Source organism: Anolis sagrei, chromosome X (genome assembly GCF_037176765.1).
Source record: "Anolis sagrei isolate rAnoSag1 chromosome X, rAnoSag1.mat, whole genome shotgun sequence".
NCBI classification, from domain to species: domain Eukaryota; kingdom Metazoa; phylum Chordata; class Lepidosauria; order Squamata; family Dactyloidae; genus Anolis; species Anolis sagrei.
The window spans coordinates 98,904,926-98,923,193 of record NC_090034.1 but is presented as its reverse complement, the minus strand read 5'-3'; the positions used below and the strand labels follow the sequence as shown (position 1 = coordinate 98,923,193).

Genomic DNA, 18,268 nt, shown 5'->3' with positions numbered 1-18,268 from the left:
GGTAGCAGTTTCAGGTCTGCGAAGGATTTGAAAAATGTGTGCGTATGCGAATGTCTGTTTCTCTCCTACGTACCACCGTTTGCAAAAAAGGCCTCTTAGTATTCCGACCAAAGGCTGCGGAGTCGTTTCTCATTACCTCGGCTGCGTCCCTGCCAAATGGCTTGGAACAGTGAGCCTGGCCCGCTGTAAAGGAACAATTATGAACACTAATGCGCTATTGAATGGAGGTGGCAGACAGGCGCCATTAATTAGACAAGTGTTTCTGTCAGGAGGACCGGGGAAAACTGCTTTTGTTTTGGGGTGAATTCTAATGAGTTTAGAATTTCGAAGAGAGAGGAAAAAAAGAGGATGACGACAAGAGTGGAAGGAATCGAAGCAAGGATCCTCCTTCTGTAAGAGCTTTCGCAGCCTTCCTCCAACCTAGCCTCCGCCAGAGTGATGTGACTGCAAATTCCATGATCCCCATCGCAGTTTTCATTATCCATATTGTCTGGGAATTACTCTGGGGTTGGTTTTTTTTTCATGTTGAGAAACTGCAAGTCGCTTCTGGTGTGAGAAAATTGGCTGTCTGCAAGAATGTTGCCCAGGGGATGGCAGGATGTTTTGATGTGTTATCATCCTTGTGGGAGGCTTCTCTCATGTCCCCGCATGGGGAGCTAGAGCTGACAGAGGGAGCTCATCCGCGCTCTCCTTGGATTCGAACTCTGCCCCAGAGTGTAGTGGAGGCTCCTTCTTTGGAAGCTTTGAAACAGAGGCTGGATGGCCATCTGTCGGGGGTGCTTTGAATGCAATTTTCCTGCTTCTTGGCAGGGGGTTGGACTGGATGGCCCATGAGGTCTCTTCCAACTCTATAATTCTATGAACCTCTGACTTGTCGGTCTTCAGTCCTGCCGGCACGAGGGTTTAACCCAGTGTTTCTCAACCTGAGGGTCGGGACCCCTGGGGGGTTGCGAAGGTTGTCTGAGGGGTCGCCAAAGACAATGACAAAACACAGTATTTTCTGTTGGTTGTGTGGGTTCCATAGACCTTGACATTTGGGAGTTGTAGTTGCTGGAATGTATAGTTCCCCTGCAATCAAAGAGCATTCTGAACCCCACCAATGATAGAATTGGGCATGACTTCCCACACAGAACTCCCATGACGAATAGAAAATACTGGAGGGGTTTGAGATGAACTGACAGTGATTTAGGAGAGACTAGCCATCCCCTGCCACGCGTTGCTGTGGCTCAGTCTGGTGATCTGGAAAAATAATGAGAAAGTGTTGGTTTCTGGTAGTAGGTGAACTACAACTCCCAAATTCAAGGTCAATGCTCACCAAACCCTTCTAGTGTTTTGTGTTGGTCAAGGGGGTCCTGTATGCCCTGGTTAGGTCAATTCTATCATGACATTTGATTGTAGGTGAACTAGAAATCCCAGCAACTACAACTCTCTATCTCTCTATCTATCTATCTATCTATCTATCTATCTATCTATCTATCTATCTCTGTGGCTGGATGGCTCTTTGTCAGGAGGACTTTGATTACGTTTTCTTGCCTTGATGAAGGGAGTTGGATTGGATGGCCTTAAGTGTTTTCTGTTGGTCATGGGGGTTCTGTGTGGGAAGTTTGCCCTGATTCTGTCGTTCGTGGGCTTCAGAATGCTCTTTGATTGTAGGTGAACTGTGAATCCCAGTGACTACAAGTCCCAGATGTCAAGATCTATTTCTCCCAAACTCCATGTGTGTTGATATTTGGGCGTATTGAGTGCTTGTGCCAAGTTTGGTCCAGATCCATCATTGTTTGAGTCCACAGTGCTCTCTGGATGTAGGTGAACTACAACTCCCAAACCCAAGGTCAGTGCCCACCAACGCTGCTAGTATTTTCTGTTGGTCATGGGAGGCCTGTGTGCCAAGTTTGGTTCAATTCTATTGTTCAGAATGCTCTTTGATAGTAGGTGAACTATAAATCCCAGCAACTACAACTCCCAAATGACAAAATCATAATTTTTTAAGTGATGGTCACTCCTTGTGTAGTGAGACGTTTTGTTGCCAAATTTGGTGTGATTTTGTTCATTGGTTCTTTTGTTTTTAAGGTACTCATTATGCACAGAGCATGTTTATACATATAAACTGTAGTTCACCTACATTTAGAAAGCAATAAGAACCCAAACAACTATGCCAAAGGGATTCCTCAGACCATCAGAAATATGTGTTTTCTGATGGTCTTTGGCGACCCCTCTGAAACCCCCTCGTGACCCCCCCCCCAGGAGTCCTGACCCCCAGGTTGAGAAACACTGTCTTAAAGTATTGTACCACGTTTCTCTCCAGGCGATAAGTTGTACAAATGCACAACTACTTTAATACATTTTCCCACATTTTTGTGACTGTTTTCATCCTGGAGCTTGAACAGTAACATAAGAGAAACCCTGGTGAGTCAGATCAAAGTGCCAGCTAGCCCAGCGTTCTCTTTTCAGCAAGATCACGATTTCTTGATGTTTGCCACGCACATTATAGTCTTTCTCTCTCTCTGAACACGACCCAATATGATGGATCACAACTCTGTTCGTTGCTATCCTTTACCTCTAAGTAATCAACTCACCTCCCATACATCTAGGATGGGGAGACATGCTTTATATATCAGGAGCGGAGCTGGGAAATATTTCCTGGCACTCTCTTAGCTATATAAACAGGTGTAAGTTGCATGCAGAGTAAATCATCATAATCATTTATTTATTGATATAGTCACACCAGGATCTATGGTGCTTTACAATGTAGAACAACAGCAGCAAAACCCCGCCAGCAGTGCCAAAAGCATGCAGTTAAATACGCAGACACGCACAAGTGCACAAACAAGGGAAGGAAGGAATAATAAAAATATAGAATTAATGCATTTCAGTTGTAGGCAGAATTATCTAGGTGAAAATATAAACACCAGTTCAATAAGCTAACTGACAAATACACATCATCAAAATACAGAAGATAAAATAATATTAAGTAAATAAAGGCCAGAATAATTGGGTTGCTATGAGTTTTCCGGGCTGTGTAGCCATGCTCCAGAAGCATTTTCTCCTGACTTTTCGCCCACATCTACGTCAGGCATCCTCAGAGGTTGTGAGGTCTGTTGGAAACTAGGCAAGTGAGGTTTATATGTCTGTTAAATGTCCAGGGTGGGAGAAAGAACTTTTGTTTCTTTGAAGCAAGTGTGAATGTTGCAGTTGGCCAACTTGATGACTATTGAATGGCCTTGCAGCTTCAAAGCCCATCTGCTTTCTACTTGGGAGAATCCGTTGTTGTCCAGGCATGCGGACAATTTCAATAGAAAGGAGGAAAGCGTGAAAATGAACAAAATCTGGCTACCAGTGTTTTAAAAACTCTAAAATCAGGATAGTAATTGAAGAACAATACTCAAAAACAAGGGAATTCCAGACAGGAAACAATCAGAGCCAGCGAACACCTCCCAACAAAGTATCCCCCAGGCGGCAATCAGCCAGTCTTTGAAGCTGCAAGGTCATTCAGTGCTAATCAAGGTGACCAATGGCAACATTAACATTTGCCTCAAGCAGGCAAGAGTTCTTTCTCCCACCCTGGACATTCCACAATATGTAAACCCCACTAGCCTAGTTTGCAACAGACCTCACGATCTCTGAGGATGCCTGCCATAGATGTGAGCAAAATGTCAGGAGAGAATGCTTCTGGAACATAGCCATACAGCCTGGAAAACTCACAACAACTCAATGATTCTGGCCATAAAAGCCTTGGACAACACAAAGACTACTTTGCTTTTTTAAAAATGTATTCTTTGAGATGTTTGCATGAGCTCTCAGAGTAGCCCAAAACATAAAAGCAGCTGCACGCATGATTTGTATGTGGATGATGGTGTGTTTTGTATTAAGTAAAGTTACCAAAAACTTTGGAAAACAAGGATTTTTTAAAAAATAAATGAATGATCAGTGGTTCTTTGTGGTTTTGGGCAACACACAACACTCATAACTAGCTTGCCAGTCAGCTTTATAGCATATTGAACTGGTGTTTATATTTAATTTTGCCTTCAACCGCATTGCATACGTTTTATATTTGCACTAGCTGTCCCCTACCATGCGTTGCTGTGGCCCACTCTGGTGGTCATGGGAGTTCTGTTTGGGAGGTTTGGCCCAATTCTATCGTTGGTGGAGTTTGGAATGCTCTGTGATTCTAGGTGAACTATAAATCCCAGCAACTACAATTCCCAAATGTCAAGATTCTATTTTTCCCAAACTCCACCAGTGTTCACATTTGGGCATATTGAATATTCGTGTAGAGTTTGGTCCAGATCCATCATTGTTTGTGCCCACAGTGCTCTCTGGATGTAGGTGAACTACAACTCCCAAACTCAATGTCAATGCCCATCAAACCTTTCTAGTGTTTTCTGTTGGTCATGGGAGTCCTGTGTGGCAAGTTTGATTCAATCCCATCATTGGTTGAGTTCAGAATGCTCTTTGATTGTAGGTGAACTATAAATCCCAGCAACTATAACTCCCAAATGACAAAATCAATTTTTGTGTGTGAAGGACATACATTGAGTTGTTAGGTGTCTTGTGTCCAAATTTGGTGTCAATTCATCCAGTGGTTTTTGAGTTCTGTTAATCCCACAAACGAACATTACATTTTTATTTATATAGATTATTCCTTCCAGTGTTTGTGCATTTGTGTGCGTCTGTGTATTCAACTGTATGCTTTTGGCAGGGCTGGCAGATTTTACTTGTTGTGATATAAACAGTTGTTGTATGCAACCGATAACCATGTAGTAGCATATATACAACAATAAATATTTTTTGTATGGATTGTCTTTGTGCAGTATTGTCAGCCACACATGTTGACCATTGATCCACACACATTAGGCTTTGCTGGTATTCAGTATAAAGATTGCGTAAGTTAAGCCTGCGGGCGAATATTTATGCTACACTGAAGGCACATAGGATCTCTGCCAGAAAATGTCAGCCTCCAACAATTAAGAGAATTTTAGGGCATTAGCTAAATTAAAAACATCCTCTGAAGTCGGCTGGGAATTAATGAGAACAGGCAATTGTTGTTCAGAATGAATGCTGATGGCTGCTAATAATGGAAATGACAAACTTCTACATTGTAGAAAATCCCAGTTGTGTTGTTTGTTAACAAAGTAGAGTGCAATCTCCATATCCTTAGGGGAAAAATTCCTTCACGTGGAACTGCAGATAATAATGGACCCTATAGAAATGAAGGACGCTTGGCCCAAGAATATTTATTTATTTATTATTTACAGCAATTATATTCTGCCCTTCTCACTCCGAAGGGGATTCAGGGTAGATCACAGAACACACACACTGCAAACATTCACAAGACAAGACAACAGATAGAGGTATTATGTTGCATTTTTCCCAACTTTGGCATCCTGGAGGTTGATTCTGACCTCAGGGGGGTGCTGTCGCTCCATCCTCTATGATGACGAGCCTTTATCACAGACTTCCTCCTTTCTTTGATCACCGGCATTTTTGGTATTTCTTTTATGGTGCCGTAAAATCCTTTCCTGCTGAAGTGATGCCTAATTTCTCTACTCACAGCTCAAAGCTGTTTTCCAACTGCTTAGGTGGGCAGTTAGCTGGGCTGAAGGTCGGGTACTCACCCTGACCCGGGCTTCTAACTGCCACCCTTTCAGTAGGTAAGATGTATTGCTGCTGGCGATTAACCAGCTGTGCTAAAGCATCACCCTTATCATTCAGAATACCATTTCTGAAAGACCTAGAACAGTCTTTCTCAACCTGGGGGTTGGGACCACTGAGGGGGGTGCGAGGGGGTATCAGAAGGGTCACCAAAGACCATAAGAACACAGTATTTTCTGTTAGTAATGAGAGTTCTGTGTGCCAAGTTTGGTTCCATTCCATTGTTGGTGGCGTTCAGAATGCTCTTTGATTGTAGGCGAACTATAAATCCCAACAACTACAATTCCTAAATGTCAAGGTCTATTTCCCCCATACTCTATCAGTGTTCGCATTTGGCATATTGAGTATTCATGCCAAGTTTGGTTCAGATCCATCATTGTTTGTGTCTGGATGTAGGTGAACTACAACTCCAAAACTCAAGATCAAAGCCCACCAAACCCTTCCAGTATTTTCTCTTGGTCGTGGGAGTTCTGTGTGCCAAGTTTGGTTTAATTCCTTTGTTGGTGGAGTTCAGAGTGTTCTTTGATTGTAGGTGAACTATAAATCCCAGCAACTACAACTCCCAAATGCCTATTTCCCCCAAACCCTTCCAGTATTTTCTGTTAGTAATGGGAGTTCTGTGTGCCAAGTTTGGTTCCATTCCATTGTTGGTGGCGTTCAGAATGCTCTTTGATTGTAGGTGAACCATAAATCTCAGAAACTACAACTCCTAAATGTCAAGGTCTATTTCCACCAAACTCCACCAGTATTCACATTTGGGTATTTTGAGTATTCGTGTCAGGTTTGGTCCAGATCCATCATTGTTTGAGTCCACAGTGCTCTCTGGATGTAGGTGAACTACAACTCCAAAACTCAAAGTCAATGCCTACCAAACCCTGCTAGTATTTTCTGTTGCTCATGGGAGTTCTGTGTGCCAAGTTTGGTTCCATTCCAACATTGGTGGAGTTCAGAATGCTCTTTGTTTGTAGGTGAACTATAAATCCCAGGAACTACAACTCCCAAATGACAAAATCAATCCTCCCAACCCGACCAGTATTCAAAGTTGGGAGTATCGGGTATGTGTGCCAGTGAATGAAAATACATCCTGCAAATCAGATATTTACATGACAATTCATAACAGTAGCAAAATTACAGTTATGAAGCAGCAACGAAAATAATGTTATGGGTTGTTGTAGGTTTTTCCGGGCTATATGGCCATGTTCTAGAGGCATTTTCTCCTGACGTTTCTCCTGCATCTATGGCAAGCATCCTCAGAGGTAGTGAGGTGTTATAATATTATGGTTGGGGGTCACCACAACACCACAACATGAGGAACTGTATGAAGGGGTTGCGGTATTAGGAAGGTTGAGAAACACTTAGGCCTCTAACCATTGGCACTGCAAATCTTTTCTGGAAGGCAGACTGCAATGGCTCAGGAGGCTGGGAGTTGTAATGAATGGAGCGCTCCACCGGCATCCATCAGCTGCTGTCGACTCCCCTGCCAGGAGAAAAGTTTGCTCTCTTGCAAAGGCAACAGGCAGTGGGAGCACACACAATAAATAATTATGATTTACCTCCGTTCCTTGCTTGAGCTCAGGAATGTTAGCTGCATACTAACCAGGCTGGTGCCGACTCCAAACTGGACAACCTAAAGAGGAAGGGAACATACTCTGATTTCCAGTTGCAGGAGTTTGTGCCATTCCTCACCCTCCGGCAGCGTGGACTATATATTGCTCTGCTTGGTTGACTCCTGCAGCAAAGTTTTAAATCTCCTTCGTAAGGAGAAAGCGGAGAGCCTCGTTAACTCCTAAAAGAGAGGAATGGCAACCCAAGAGGGGATGTTCCTCTCGCTGCGTTTCCTGCAAACAGCCCAGATTGCAGCTGCCTTTTCTTCCCATCTTGGGTGATCATTCATAGGATAACATCTGCAGAAGCTGGGATGTTCTGTCACGCAGAATGGATGAACGGGCTTCTCCTAGATCCGCATGGGCCCTGTAAGCCAAAGCGGGGCCGCCCGAGAGAGAGGTTGATTAATTAGCAGTTAAATTCGGCAAGAAGGCAGAAATATAAAAAGTAAGTCCAGGACGGAAAAAAAAGCTGCAAATAATTCTCTGGCCTGATTCTTGAGTTGCTAAGTAAGAGAAGAAGAGTCTGCTGAGATCAGGCTGGGATTTATAAACAAACATTTGGATTCCAGGTGATGGTCAGGCTCTAGGGCAGGCATGGGCAAACGTCAGCCCTCCAGGTGTTTTGGACTTCAACTCCCACAATTCGGCTGTTAGGAATTGTGGGAGTTGAAGTCCAAAACACCTGGAGGGCTGACGTTTGCCCATACATGCTCTAGGGCTTATAGGGATGGGAATTGTGTGTCCTTATAGATGTAGTTGCAGTTCCCAGCATCTTTACTTACTTACTTAGGCGATCCCTCGTTGACCGAGTAGGATAGTCTTCCAGGATCAGAATTCTTGTGAGTCTGTAGGTGGCTGTGGGGCCCTTCTTGACCTGCATCTTCTTCCGCAGTGAAGGCATTGGTTTCCAGGTGGAAGGCAGTCCCGGTTGGGGTTGGCTTGGCATGCCTTCCTCTTGGCACGTTTCTCTCTTTTGCCCTCCATTCGTGCCTCCTCAAATTCTGCAGCACTGCTGGCCACAGCTGACCTCTAGCTGGAGCGCTCATGGGCCAGGGCTTCCCGGTTCTCAGTGTCTATGCCAGAGTTTTTAAGGTTGGCTTTGAGCCCATCTTTAAATCTCTTTTCCTGCCCAGCGACATTCTTTTTTCCGTTATTGAGTTTGGAGTAGAGCAACTGCTTTGGGAGATGGTGGTCGGTCATCCGGACAACGTGGCAGAGTTGATGGTGGAGGACCATCGCTTCAACACTGGTGGTCTTTGCTTCTTCCAGCACGCTGACGTTTGTCTGCCTGTCTTCCCAAGAGATTTGCAGGATTTTCCGGAGGCAGCGCTGATCCCAGCATCCCCAGCCAAATAGTTTCTGATGTTGGAAGTCTAAGTATAAAGGACTATATTTTGGCCACTCTGATTTTGGAGAAACTGACTGAATGTAAATAAACCTCTCTTAGTTCAATGCACTCCATTTTTAAATGGATCTCCAGCCATTACCTTTCCGGAGAAGCAGTACCTATTGATCTACTCACATTTGCATGTTTTCGAACTGCTAGGTTGGCAGAAACTGGGGCTAACAGCAGGAGCTCAACCTGCTCCCCGGATTCAAACTGCCAACCTTTCGGTCAGGTTCTGTCCATTTGTTCTTAAGCTGAACTTGTATATAAGTTGGAATGGGTACATTTTTAAGTGTATCTCCAACCATTACCTTCCCGGAGAAGCGGTACCTAGTGATCTACTCACATTTGCATGTTTTCGAACTGCTAGGTTGGCAGAAACTGGGGCTAACAGCAGGAGCTCATTCCACTCCCTGGATTCAAACTGCCAACTTTTTGTTCAGGACCTGTCGGTTTGTTCTTAAACTGAACTTGTATATAAGTTAGAATGGGTACATTTTTAAGTGTACCTCCAGCCATTTTTAAGTGTATCTCCAGCCATTAGCTTCCCGGAGAAGCGGTACCTTTTGATCTACTTACATTTGCATGTTTTCAAACTGCTAGGTTGGCAGGAACTGGGGCTAACAGTGGGATCTCATCCCACTACCCAGATTCAAATTCCAAACTTTTCGGTCAGGTTCTGTCTGTTTGTTCTTAAGCTGAATTTGTATATAAGTCAGAACAAATACATTTTTAAGTGTACCTCCAGCCAAATATATATATATATATATATATATATATATATATATTCGATTTGCATAGCATAGGGAAGGGTTAACACCCCTGTGGTGTTTGTTTTGCTGTCTATGCCTCTGTTCAGAGGATTTCCTCTCCCTCGCTGTCCCTGGATTTTGAAAAGTTTGGCTTGTTGTGGAGACAAGGATTGGTGATAAGGCTTCAGCGGAGACACTCATTGGAGCCTTTGGTGGTGCAGTGGCTTGAACCCTTGTGCCGGCAGGACTAAAGACCGACAGGTCGCAGGTTCGAATCCGGGGCGAGTGCGGATGAGCTCCCGCTGTCAGCTCCAGCTCCTCTCGGGGGGACATGAGAGAAGCCTCCCACAAGAATGGTAAAACATCAAAACATCTGGGCATCCCCTGGGCAACATCCTTGCAGACGGCCAATTCTCTCACACCAGAAGCAACTTGCAATTTCTTAAGTCACTCCTGACACAGAAAAAAAGTGGAGACACTTTCCCCCCATGATAACTCTTTCAGGGGTGGATTTCCCTTCCAAGGGGTAATTTATTTATATTATTTATTTATTTATTTACAGCTTTTATATTCCGCCCTTCTCACCCCGCAGGGGACTCAGGGTGGATTACAGTGTACACATATATGGCAAACATTCAATGCCAATTTTTGACATACAAACATATACAGACATACACAGAGGCTATTTAACTTTTTCTGGCCACCAGGGGAGCTGTCGCTTTCATCATCCATCTGCGATGCTGATGAAGTGCTTCCGCATTCCCCGCATGCTTCCCCGCTGGAATGCTTTGCTGGAGTCTTCTTTATGGCCTCATAAATTAGTTAATTTAGCCTCCCCACACTTTAAGGTGGTACCTAATTTTCCTACTTGACAGATGCAACTGTCTTTCGGGTTGCAAAGGTCGACAACAGGCTACACAATTGGTTGGAAACCCACTCCAATCCAGGCTGGCTTCGAACACATGACCTTTTGGTCAGAGTGATCTTAATGCAGCTGACACTCAGCCAGCTGCACCACAATCCCGGTAATTTCTCTCACTTTCTGTTGTCTCAGCCCCATTCTTAATTATGAGATGTATGTAAGTTGGATGTTTGAAACTCGGAGACTGCCTGTATGTAGCCCTTCGTCTCCATTCCCACTTGCCTGGAGCTGGCCGTGGCAAGCAAGGGAACTGGGCCTGCCTTCCCTTGCCCACCATGGTTGTAAGTCAATTACCAGCCAGTGCCACATTTCCATGCCGTCTGCCCACGCTAATTGAGCTGAGAAGTCCTAAGCGGACCTGACAGAGTCTGAGAGTCCCATGCCCAGTGAGTCGTCTGACCCAAGCTCGCCGTGAGCTCCATCACTTTGTGCGGGTGCTGGGACGTGTTTGGGGGTTGGATAGCTTCCCCTTGCATATAAATTGACTAATTAAGACATGAGGAAAGAACAAGGGAATGTGGCGACTCTTCACCCCTCAGTTCTTCACTGAAGCCAAGGAAAAGGCAGTGTTGGGAATTAATTGGCCCAAGGGAACGGGCGGACGGTTTGGAAAGGGTGTCGTCTTTCTCACATTTGTTTTTGTTGCTTTATCCTTGTGTCGCTCTCTTGCCTCCCCAGTGCTCTTGAGTCCTTTTCCTGGCATATTTTCTCCTTTTTCTATCTATACTTGTTTTCCTTTCATCTGTCAGAATTAAAGACTGCAAAAGGGATGGGAACAGGGATGATTCGGATGCTGCCCAGAACTTTCCTCTGCGTGGCACCAGAATAATGACCCATAACAATGACAAATAACACTATGTAACACGATTTTTGTTCCTGAGTTATAAATGTAATTCCCTAATTGGTTCTGTCATAAAAACATGGGAAAAGTTTATTAATCTGCCCAAACTTTATGCTTGCGAGAGGGACATCCTGCAGCACAGTTTGCAATGAGTATCTCATTATTATTATTATTATTATTATTATTAATAATAATATCTCAACCAATTCAACATAAGTTTGTGGCAGCCACAAAAATGAAGTTACTGGAGTAGAACAACTCTTTTCAAAAGTGTGTGTGTATGTGTGTGTATGGTCGATGCCCAGCACCAAAAAATGAACTAACGGCGTAATAGGAACATAGTATAATGTGACATATAACATCAGTTAAAGGCATATGTATTATCAATGTAAATTAAGTTAAACCATTGTGCGGCGAGGACTTTGACTCAAAGGTCGGTGGTTTGGGGTGAGCTCCTCTCTGCCAGCTCCAGCTTCTCATGCAGGGACATGAAAGAAGCCTCCCACAGGATGGTAAAACATCTGGGTTTCCTCTGGGCAATGTCCTTGCAGATGTCCAATTCTCACACACCAGAAGCAACTTGCAGTTTCTCAAGTCGCTCCTGAAACGAAAGAAAAAGTCATTTTCGACCTGTGATGAAACTATCAGGGGTTTGCTAGATAAGGTTGCTTCAGAAGGGGGTTGCCTTTGCCTCCCTTTGAAGCTGAGAGTGTGTGACTTGTCCAAGGTAGGTGTCCGTGGCTGGGAAGGGATTTGAACCCTCATAATCCAACCCTCAAACAATAGCATGGCGGTTAAGTTAAACATGAGCCAACAATGTGATGTGGCGGCAAAAAAAGCCAATGGGATGTTGGCCTGCATTAATAGGAGCATAGTGTCTAGATCTAGGGAAGTAATGCTACCCATGCTCTATTCCGCCTTGGTTAGACCACACCTGGAATATTGTGTCCAATTCTGGGCACCACAATTGAAGAGAGATATTGACAAGCTGGAATGTGTCCAGAGGAGGGCGACTAAAATGATCAAGGGTCTGGAGAACAAGCCCTATGAGGAGCGGCTTAAGGAGCTGGGCATGTTTAGCCTGAAGAAGAGAAGGCTGAGAGGAGATATTATAGCCATGTATAAATATGTGAGAGGAAGCCACAGGGAGGAGGGAGCAAGCTTGTTTTCTGCTTCCTTGGAGACTAGGACGCGGAACAATGGCTTCAAACTACAAGAGAGGAGATTCCATCTGAACATGAGGAAGAACTTCCTGACTGTGAGAGCCGTTCAGCAGTGGAACTCTCTGCCCCGGAGTGTGGTGGAGGCTCCTTCTTTGGAAGCTTTTAAACAGAGGCTGGATGGCCATCTGTCAGGGGTGATTTGAATGCAATATCCCTGCTTCTTGGCAGGGGGTTGGATTGGATGGCCCATGAGGACTCTGCCAACTCTTTGATTCTATGATTCTATGATGTTTTTTTAGCTGCAGCATCACATTGTTGGCTCATGTTTAACTTGTTGTTCATGTTTAACTTGTTGCCTTTATCCCTCCAGCTCCAGCAATGTGTTGCCGCTTCGCAGCGAGCTGCGGATACCATTTTCCAGTTCTACCGTGATTCCGCTTGCAGGAAGTACTCCAAGTGGTGACTTTGCCCCAAAGTGGAAAGGAGTGGCATTAAACTCTCAAGAAAAGAAGAAGTTGCCCTAGATGGGGTTTTATCCTTCACTCCAAAAGACCAGGAGCTGCAATTGGACTGTTGTGAATGCAGAGACTGAAGATAGTGCTGCGGAAAGCTGGAAAAGCTGGACATTTAACCTACCCCTCACATCTTTAGGGTCAAGCACTCTACGACCCCACATTACTCATTGTCTTTCTCTGAACATATGCATTTTTTCCTATCCTATTATATTTTGGTGGACATTGTACTCCTTTTTTTATTCCAGAAAAAAGTCATTATTATTATTATTATTGCTGAACAGATTCTCGCAGGAACTATCTCATCTCTGGCCTCGCTGAAAGTTCAGGTATTCCTTTGTGATCGCTTTTCGACTGAAATAATGATTTTGAAGTAATCTAAAGAATACTGATTTCCTTCTCTTTTATTCCCCTCCTCTCTTTTGAAGCACAAAAGTGTTTTTCAGCTGCCGTAATAAAAGAAGAGAAAAGGACTCAACAGAATGAAAGGAAAGGCATTAGTATTGTCGAGAATTACTCACAAAGCTGTTGAACTTCCATTGTTCCCTGTGACTAGTGTCGTAGCGGGGAGGCTAGTCAGAGAACGCCATCTAGTATTAGCAAACTAATAAAGGACTGGGTTCCACTTTTCAACCATGGAAGAGATCTTGTGGGCTATCCAGTCCAACCACATTCTGCCAAGAAGCAGGAAAATCACCTTGAAAGCACATCCAACAGATGGCCATCCAGCCTCTGCTTCAAAGCCTCCAAAGAAGGAGTCTCAATTACACTCCAGAGCAGAGAGTTCCACTGCTGAACAGCTCTCACAGTCAGGAAGTTTCCAGGCCATCTTCAAGGGTAGCGTGCATTGCAATAGTCCAATTGACACCAATTTAGCTGTCATGACTCAAGGCTATAGAATCACAGAAGTTGTAGTTTTCATAGAAACATAGTGTTGGAAGAGACCTCGTGGGCCATCCAGTCCCCTGCCAAGAAGCAGGAAAATCGCCTTCAAAGCACCCCCAACAGATGGTCTGGTCCCTAACCTGTTCATAGATTCATAGAGTTGGAAGAGACCTTGTGGGCTATCTAGTCCAACCTCATTCTGCCAAGAAGCAGGAAAATCACCTTGAAAGCACATCCAACAGATGGCCATCCAGCCTCTGCTTCAAAGCCTCCAAAGAAGGAGCCTCAATTACACTCCAGAGCAGAGAGTTCCACTGCTGAACAGCCCTCATAGTCAGGAAGTTTCCAGACTGTCTTCAAGGGTAGCCCCACGTAGAGTGCATTGCAGTAGTCCAATTGACACCAATTTAGCTGTCATGACTCAAGGCTATAGAATCACAGAAGTTGTAGTTTTCATAGAAACATAGTGTTGGAAGAGACCTTGTGGGCCATCCAGTCCCCTGCCAAGAAGCAGGAAAATCGCCTTCAAAGCACCCCCAACAGATGGCCATCCAGCCTCTGCTTCAAAGCCTCCAAAGAAGGAGCCTCAATTACACTCCAGAGCAGAGAGTTCCACTGCTGAACAGCTCTTACAGTCAGGAAGTTCTTCCTAAAGTTCATGGTGTGACCCAATTGTTGATTGGGATTGTTTACGGATGACTAGGACATCTAGAAAAGGCAGTCTTCCTTCAGCCGGGGTACAAATAAAGTTTAATAATAATAATAATTTTCTTTTTCCATTGTGAATTCTCCTTTCTTGTAGTTTGAAGCCACTGTTTCATTGCATCCTAGTCTCCAGGGCAGCAGAAAACAAGCTTGCTCCCTCCTCCCTATGACTTCCCCTCACATATTTATTCATGGCTATCATGTCTCCTCTCAGCCTTCTCTTCTGCAGGCTAAACATGCCCAGCTCTTTAAGCCCCTCCTCATAGGGCTTGTTATCCAGACCCGTGATCCTTTGAGTCGCCCTCCTCTGGACAACACATTGGTGAGGCATGCACACACTGTAGCACAGAAGATTAAAGACCTTTTAAAATAGCAATTTAGCACAGAGCAATTGCAATCAAAGTGAGGTCAAACTGCATTCATTCAACTGTATAGATGCACCCTAAGATGACATTAAGAGGGAATTGGCTTCCTGTAGGTCTTCTGCTCTATTCATAGAATCACAGAGTTGGAAGAGACCTCGTGGGCCATCCAGTCCAATCCCATTCTGCCAAGAAGGAGGAAAATCGCCTTCAAAGCACACACAACAGATGGACATCCAGCCTCTGCTTCAAAGCCTCCAAAGAAGGAACCTCAATTACACTCCAGAGCAGAGAGTTCCACTGCTGAACAGCTCTCACAGTCAGGAAGTTCTTTCTAATGTTCAGGTGGAATCTCCTTTCCTGTAGTTTGAAGTCATTGCTCCACTGCATCCTAGTCTTCAGGGCAGCAGAAAACAAGCTTGCTCCGTCCTCCCTGTGGTTTCCCCTCACATATTTATACGTGGCTATCATGTCTCCTCTCAGCCTTCTCTTCTGCAGGCTAAACATGCCCAGCTTTTTAAGCCGCTCCTCATAAGGCTTGTTCTCCATCCTCTGGATCCTTTGACTGGGAAGTGTGGGCCTGCTTTTGGCTGATGAGATAAGATTGTTGTTGATGTGTGCTTTCAAGTCGTTTCAGACTTAGGTTGACCCTGAGTGAATGGCCTTGGAGGGCCGTATCCGTCCTTCGGGTCTTAGTTTGAGGACCCCTGGTCTAGATAGTTTGTAGGTTGTGTTTCCTTATCAGCTTCCCTGTGCAGCCAATGGTTCCCTTGATGTATGGCAAAAAGCCCTTTTTCCTCTGGGTGGATCTTTTTCTTTACTCTTGTTTCCAGCCCCTGAGGATTTCTGCCATAGATGCATGCGAAATGTCAGGAGAGAATGCTTCTAAAACATGGCCATATAGCCCGAAAAACCTACAACAAGCCAGTGATTCCGGCCATGCAAGCCATTGAGAATGGAGAATGGTTTCTTCCACCCTTTGGCTGCACCTGTTAACTTAAAGTGGACCATCTTGGTCCTCCATTGAAACCTGGCTTGGCTACTATAATAATAATAATAATAATAATAATAATAATAATAATAATCTTTATTTATCCCTGCCACCATTTCCCCAAGGGAACGGCTTACATGTGGCCAAGCCCAACAACACATCAATAAACAAAAGCAATAAACAAAAACAATAAATACAATACAATTAATATAAATCACATATAAACAATAAACAGTAACGCACAAGGATTTAAAGACCTATGGCCGGGCCAAATGTAATAGTTTAAAAATTGGGTTGTTGTAGGTTTTTTTGGGCTATATGGCCATGGTCTAGAGGCATTCTCTCCTGACGTTTCGCCTGCATCTATGGCAAGCATTGTGTTTCCTTATCAGCTTCCCTGTGCAGCCAATGGTTCCCTTGATGTATGGCAAAAAGTCCTTTTTTATCTGGGTGGATCTTTGTCTTTACTCTTGTTTCCAACCTCTGAGGATGCAGGCGAAATGTCAGGAGAGAATGCCTCTAGACCATGGCCATATAGCCCGAAAAAACCTACAACAACCCAGTGATTCTGGCCATGAAAGCCTTCGACAATACAGTTTAAAAATTAAAAAATAAACTCTGGGCATAAATAAAGTAGGATATAACTGGTAAAGGGTTTTCAAAGAGAGATGAGGGAACGCAGCCAATCCTAAACCAGTAGTAAAGTGCATTCTGAGGGCATATTGCTGAGAATTTTCCTTATCCTGGGAAGGCACACTGGAACAGCCACATTTTCAGGCTCCTCCTAAAGACTGCCAGAGTTGGGGCATGCCTGATGTCCTTGGGAAGTGAGTTCCAGAGTCGCGGGGCCACCACCGAGAAGGCCCTCTCCCTCGTCCCCACCAATCGCACCTGCAAAGGAGGTGGGAGCGTGAGCAGCGCCTCTCCAGATTATCGAAGAGATCGTGTGGGTTCGTAGACAGAAATGCGGTCACGAAGGTAGGCGGGTCCCAAACCATTCAGGGCTTTGTAGGTGAGAACCTGCACCTTGAATTGGGACCGAAAAATGAACGGCAACCAAAGTTTGACACTCCAACTATACAGGCAACCTGAGCAAGTTTTCCCCCAACTCCAGAAAGCCATCATGTACATTTTCCCGTTTTGACGCAGGGCTTGGAGCCGGATGGAGATTTAGGGCTCTGCACCATTGCCGCCCCTTTCCTTGGCTCATTAATATTCTGCACAACTTTCCTGCTTGTTTTTCATTTCGCTGTTTGGCACCCATGGTGGTGAACTTCTCAGCCTTTGCCAAAGCGCAATCCACTCTCAGTTTGGCAAGTGCCCCTCGGTTCAGGTCTCCTGTCTCAGGATGCAGTAATGCCTTGGCAAGAAGGGAAGCAGGTGCTGATTCCCAACCAACATGTTTTCAAAGCTGGGCCCAATTAGATGCTTCCCTTTAAAGCTGCAAAAAGGAAGAGAGCGCTGTGATGTTGTGGAAGAAGAGAGAAAGCCTTTCATCAAAAAAAGTCCCTGGACATGTAATACAGCAGGATTCCCGTGAGGGTAAACGCAGCCCGTTTCCATTCCCTTCTCTGCCACTTCCTGCAACGCTTAAATCTTTTAATCATTGCAGTGAAACTGTGAGATGACAGCCTCAGATTGTTAGGAGAGCCGTGCCGCATCTCACTTACCTGGAACTAGATCATTGGTTGAGATCACATGTGGACTCAGTTTCAAAAACTCAGTATTTGCTCCCTTGGGGAAAGAGTTAGTACAGGCATGGGCCCTCCATGTGTTTTAGACTTCAACTCCCACAATTCCAAACATCCTCAGGCCCTTTCCTTTTACCCTCAGTCGGTTGATTGTAGGTGAACTATAAATCCCAGCAAATACAACTCCCAAATGTCAAGGTCTATTTTCCCCATACTCCACCAGTTTTCCCTTTTGAGCATATTGAGTATCCATGCAAAGTTTGGTCGAGATCTATCATTGTTTGAGTTCACAGTTCTCTCTGGATATAGGTGAACTACAACTCCAAAACTCAAGGTCAATGCCCACCGAACCTTTCCAGTATTTTCTGTTGGTCATGGGAGTGCTATTTGCCAAGTTTGGCTCAATTCCTTTGTTGCTTGAGTTCAGAAAGCTCTTTAATTGTAGGTGAACTATAAACCCCAGCAACTACAACTCCCAAATGTCAAGCTCTATTTTCCCCATGCTCCACCAGTATTCCCATTTTAGCATATTGAGTATCCATTCCAAGTTTGGTCCAGATCTATCATTGCTTGAGTCCACAGTGCTCTCTGGATGTAGTTGAACTACAACTCCAAAACACAAGGTCAATGCCCACCAAACCTTTCTAGTATTTTCTGTTAGAACTCCACCAATGATGGAACTGACCCAAACTTGGCACACAGAACTCCCATGACCAACAGAAAATACTGGAAGGGTTTGGTAGGCACTGACCTTGAGTTTTGGGGTTGTAGTTCACCTACATCCATAGAGCACTGTGG

General features: G+C 44.5%; 1 protein-coding gene across 1 annotated transcript in view; it reads left to right on the top strand.

The window, feature by feature from the left end:
* EXOSC5 (exosome component 5) overlaps nt 1-13,222 on the top strand; it is a 51,735-nt gene extending 38,513 nt beyond the window's left edge. Inside the window, exon 6 of the mRNA XM_067460942.1 lies at nt 12,695-13,222. Within this exon, the coding sequence (XP_067317043.1) occupies nt 12,695-12,787 (93 nt within the window). The 3' untranslated portion in view covers nt 12,788-13,222. The remainder of the gene's footprint in view (nt 1-12,694) is intronic.
* The last annotated feature ends 5,046 nt before the right edge of the window (nt 13,223-18,268 follow it).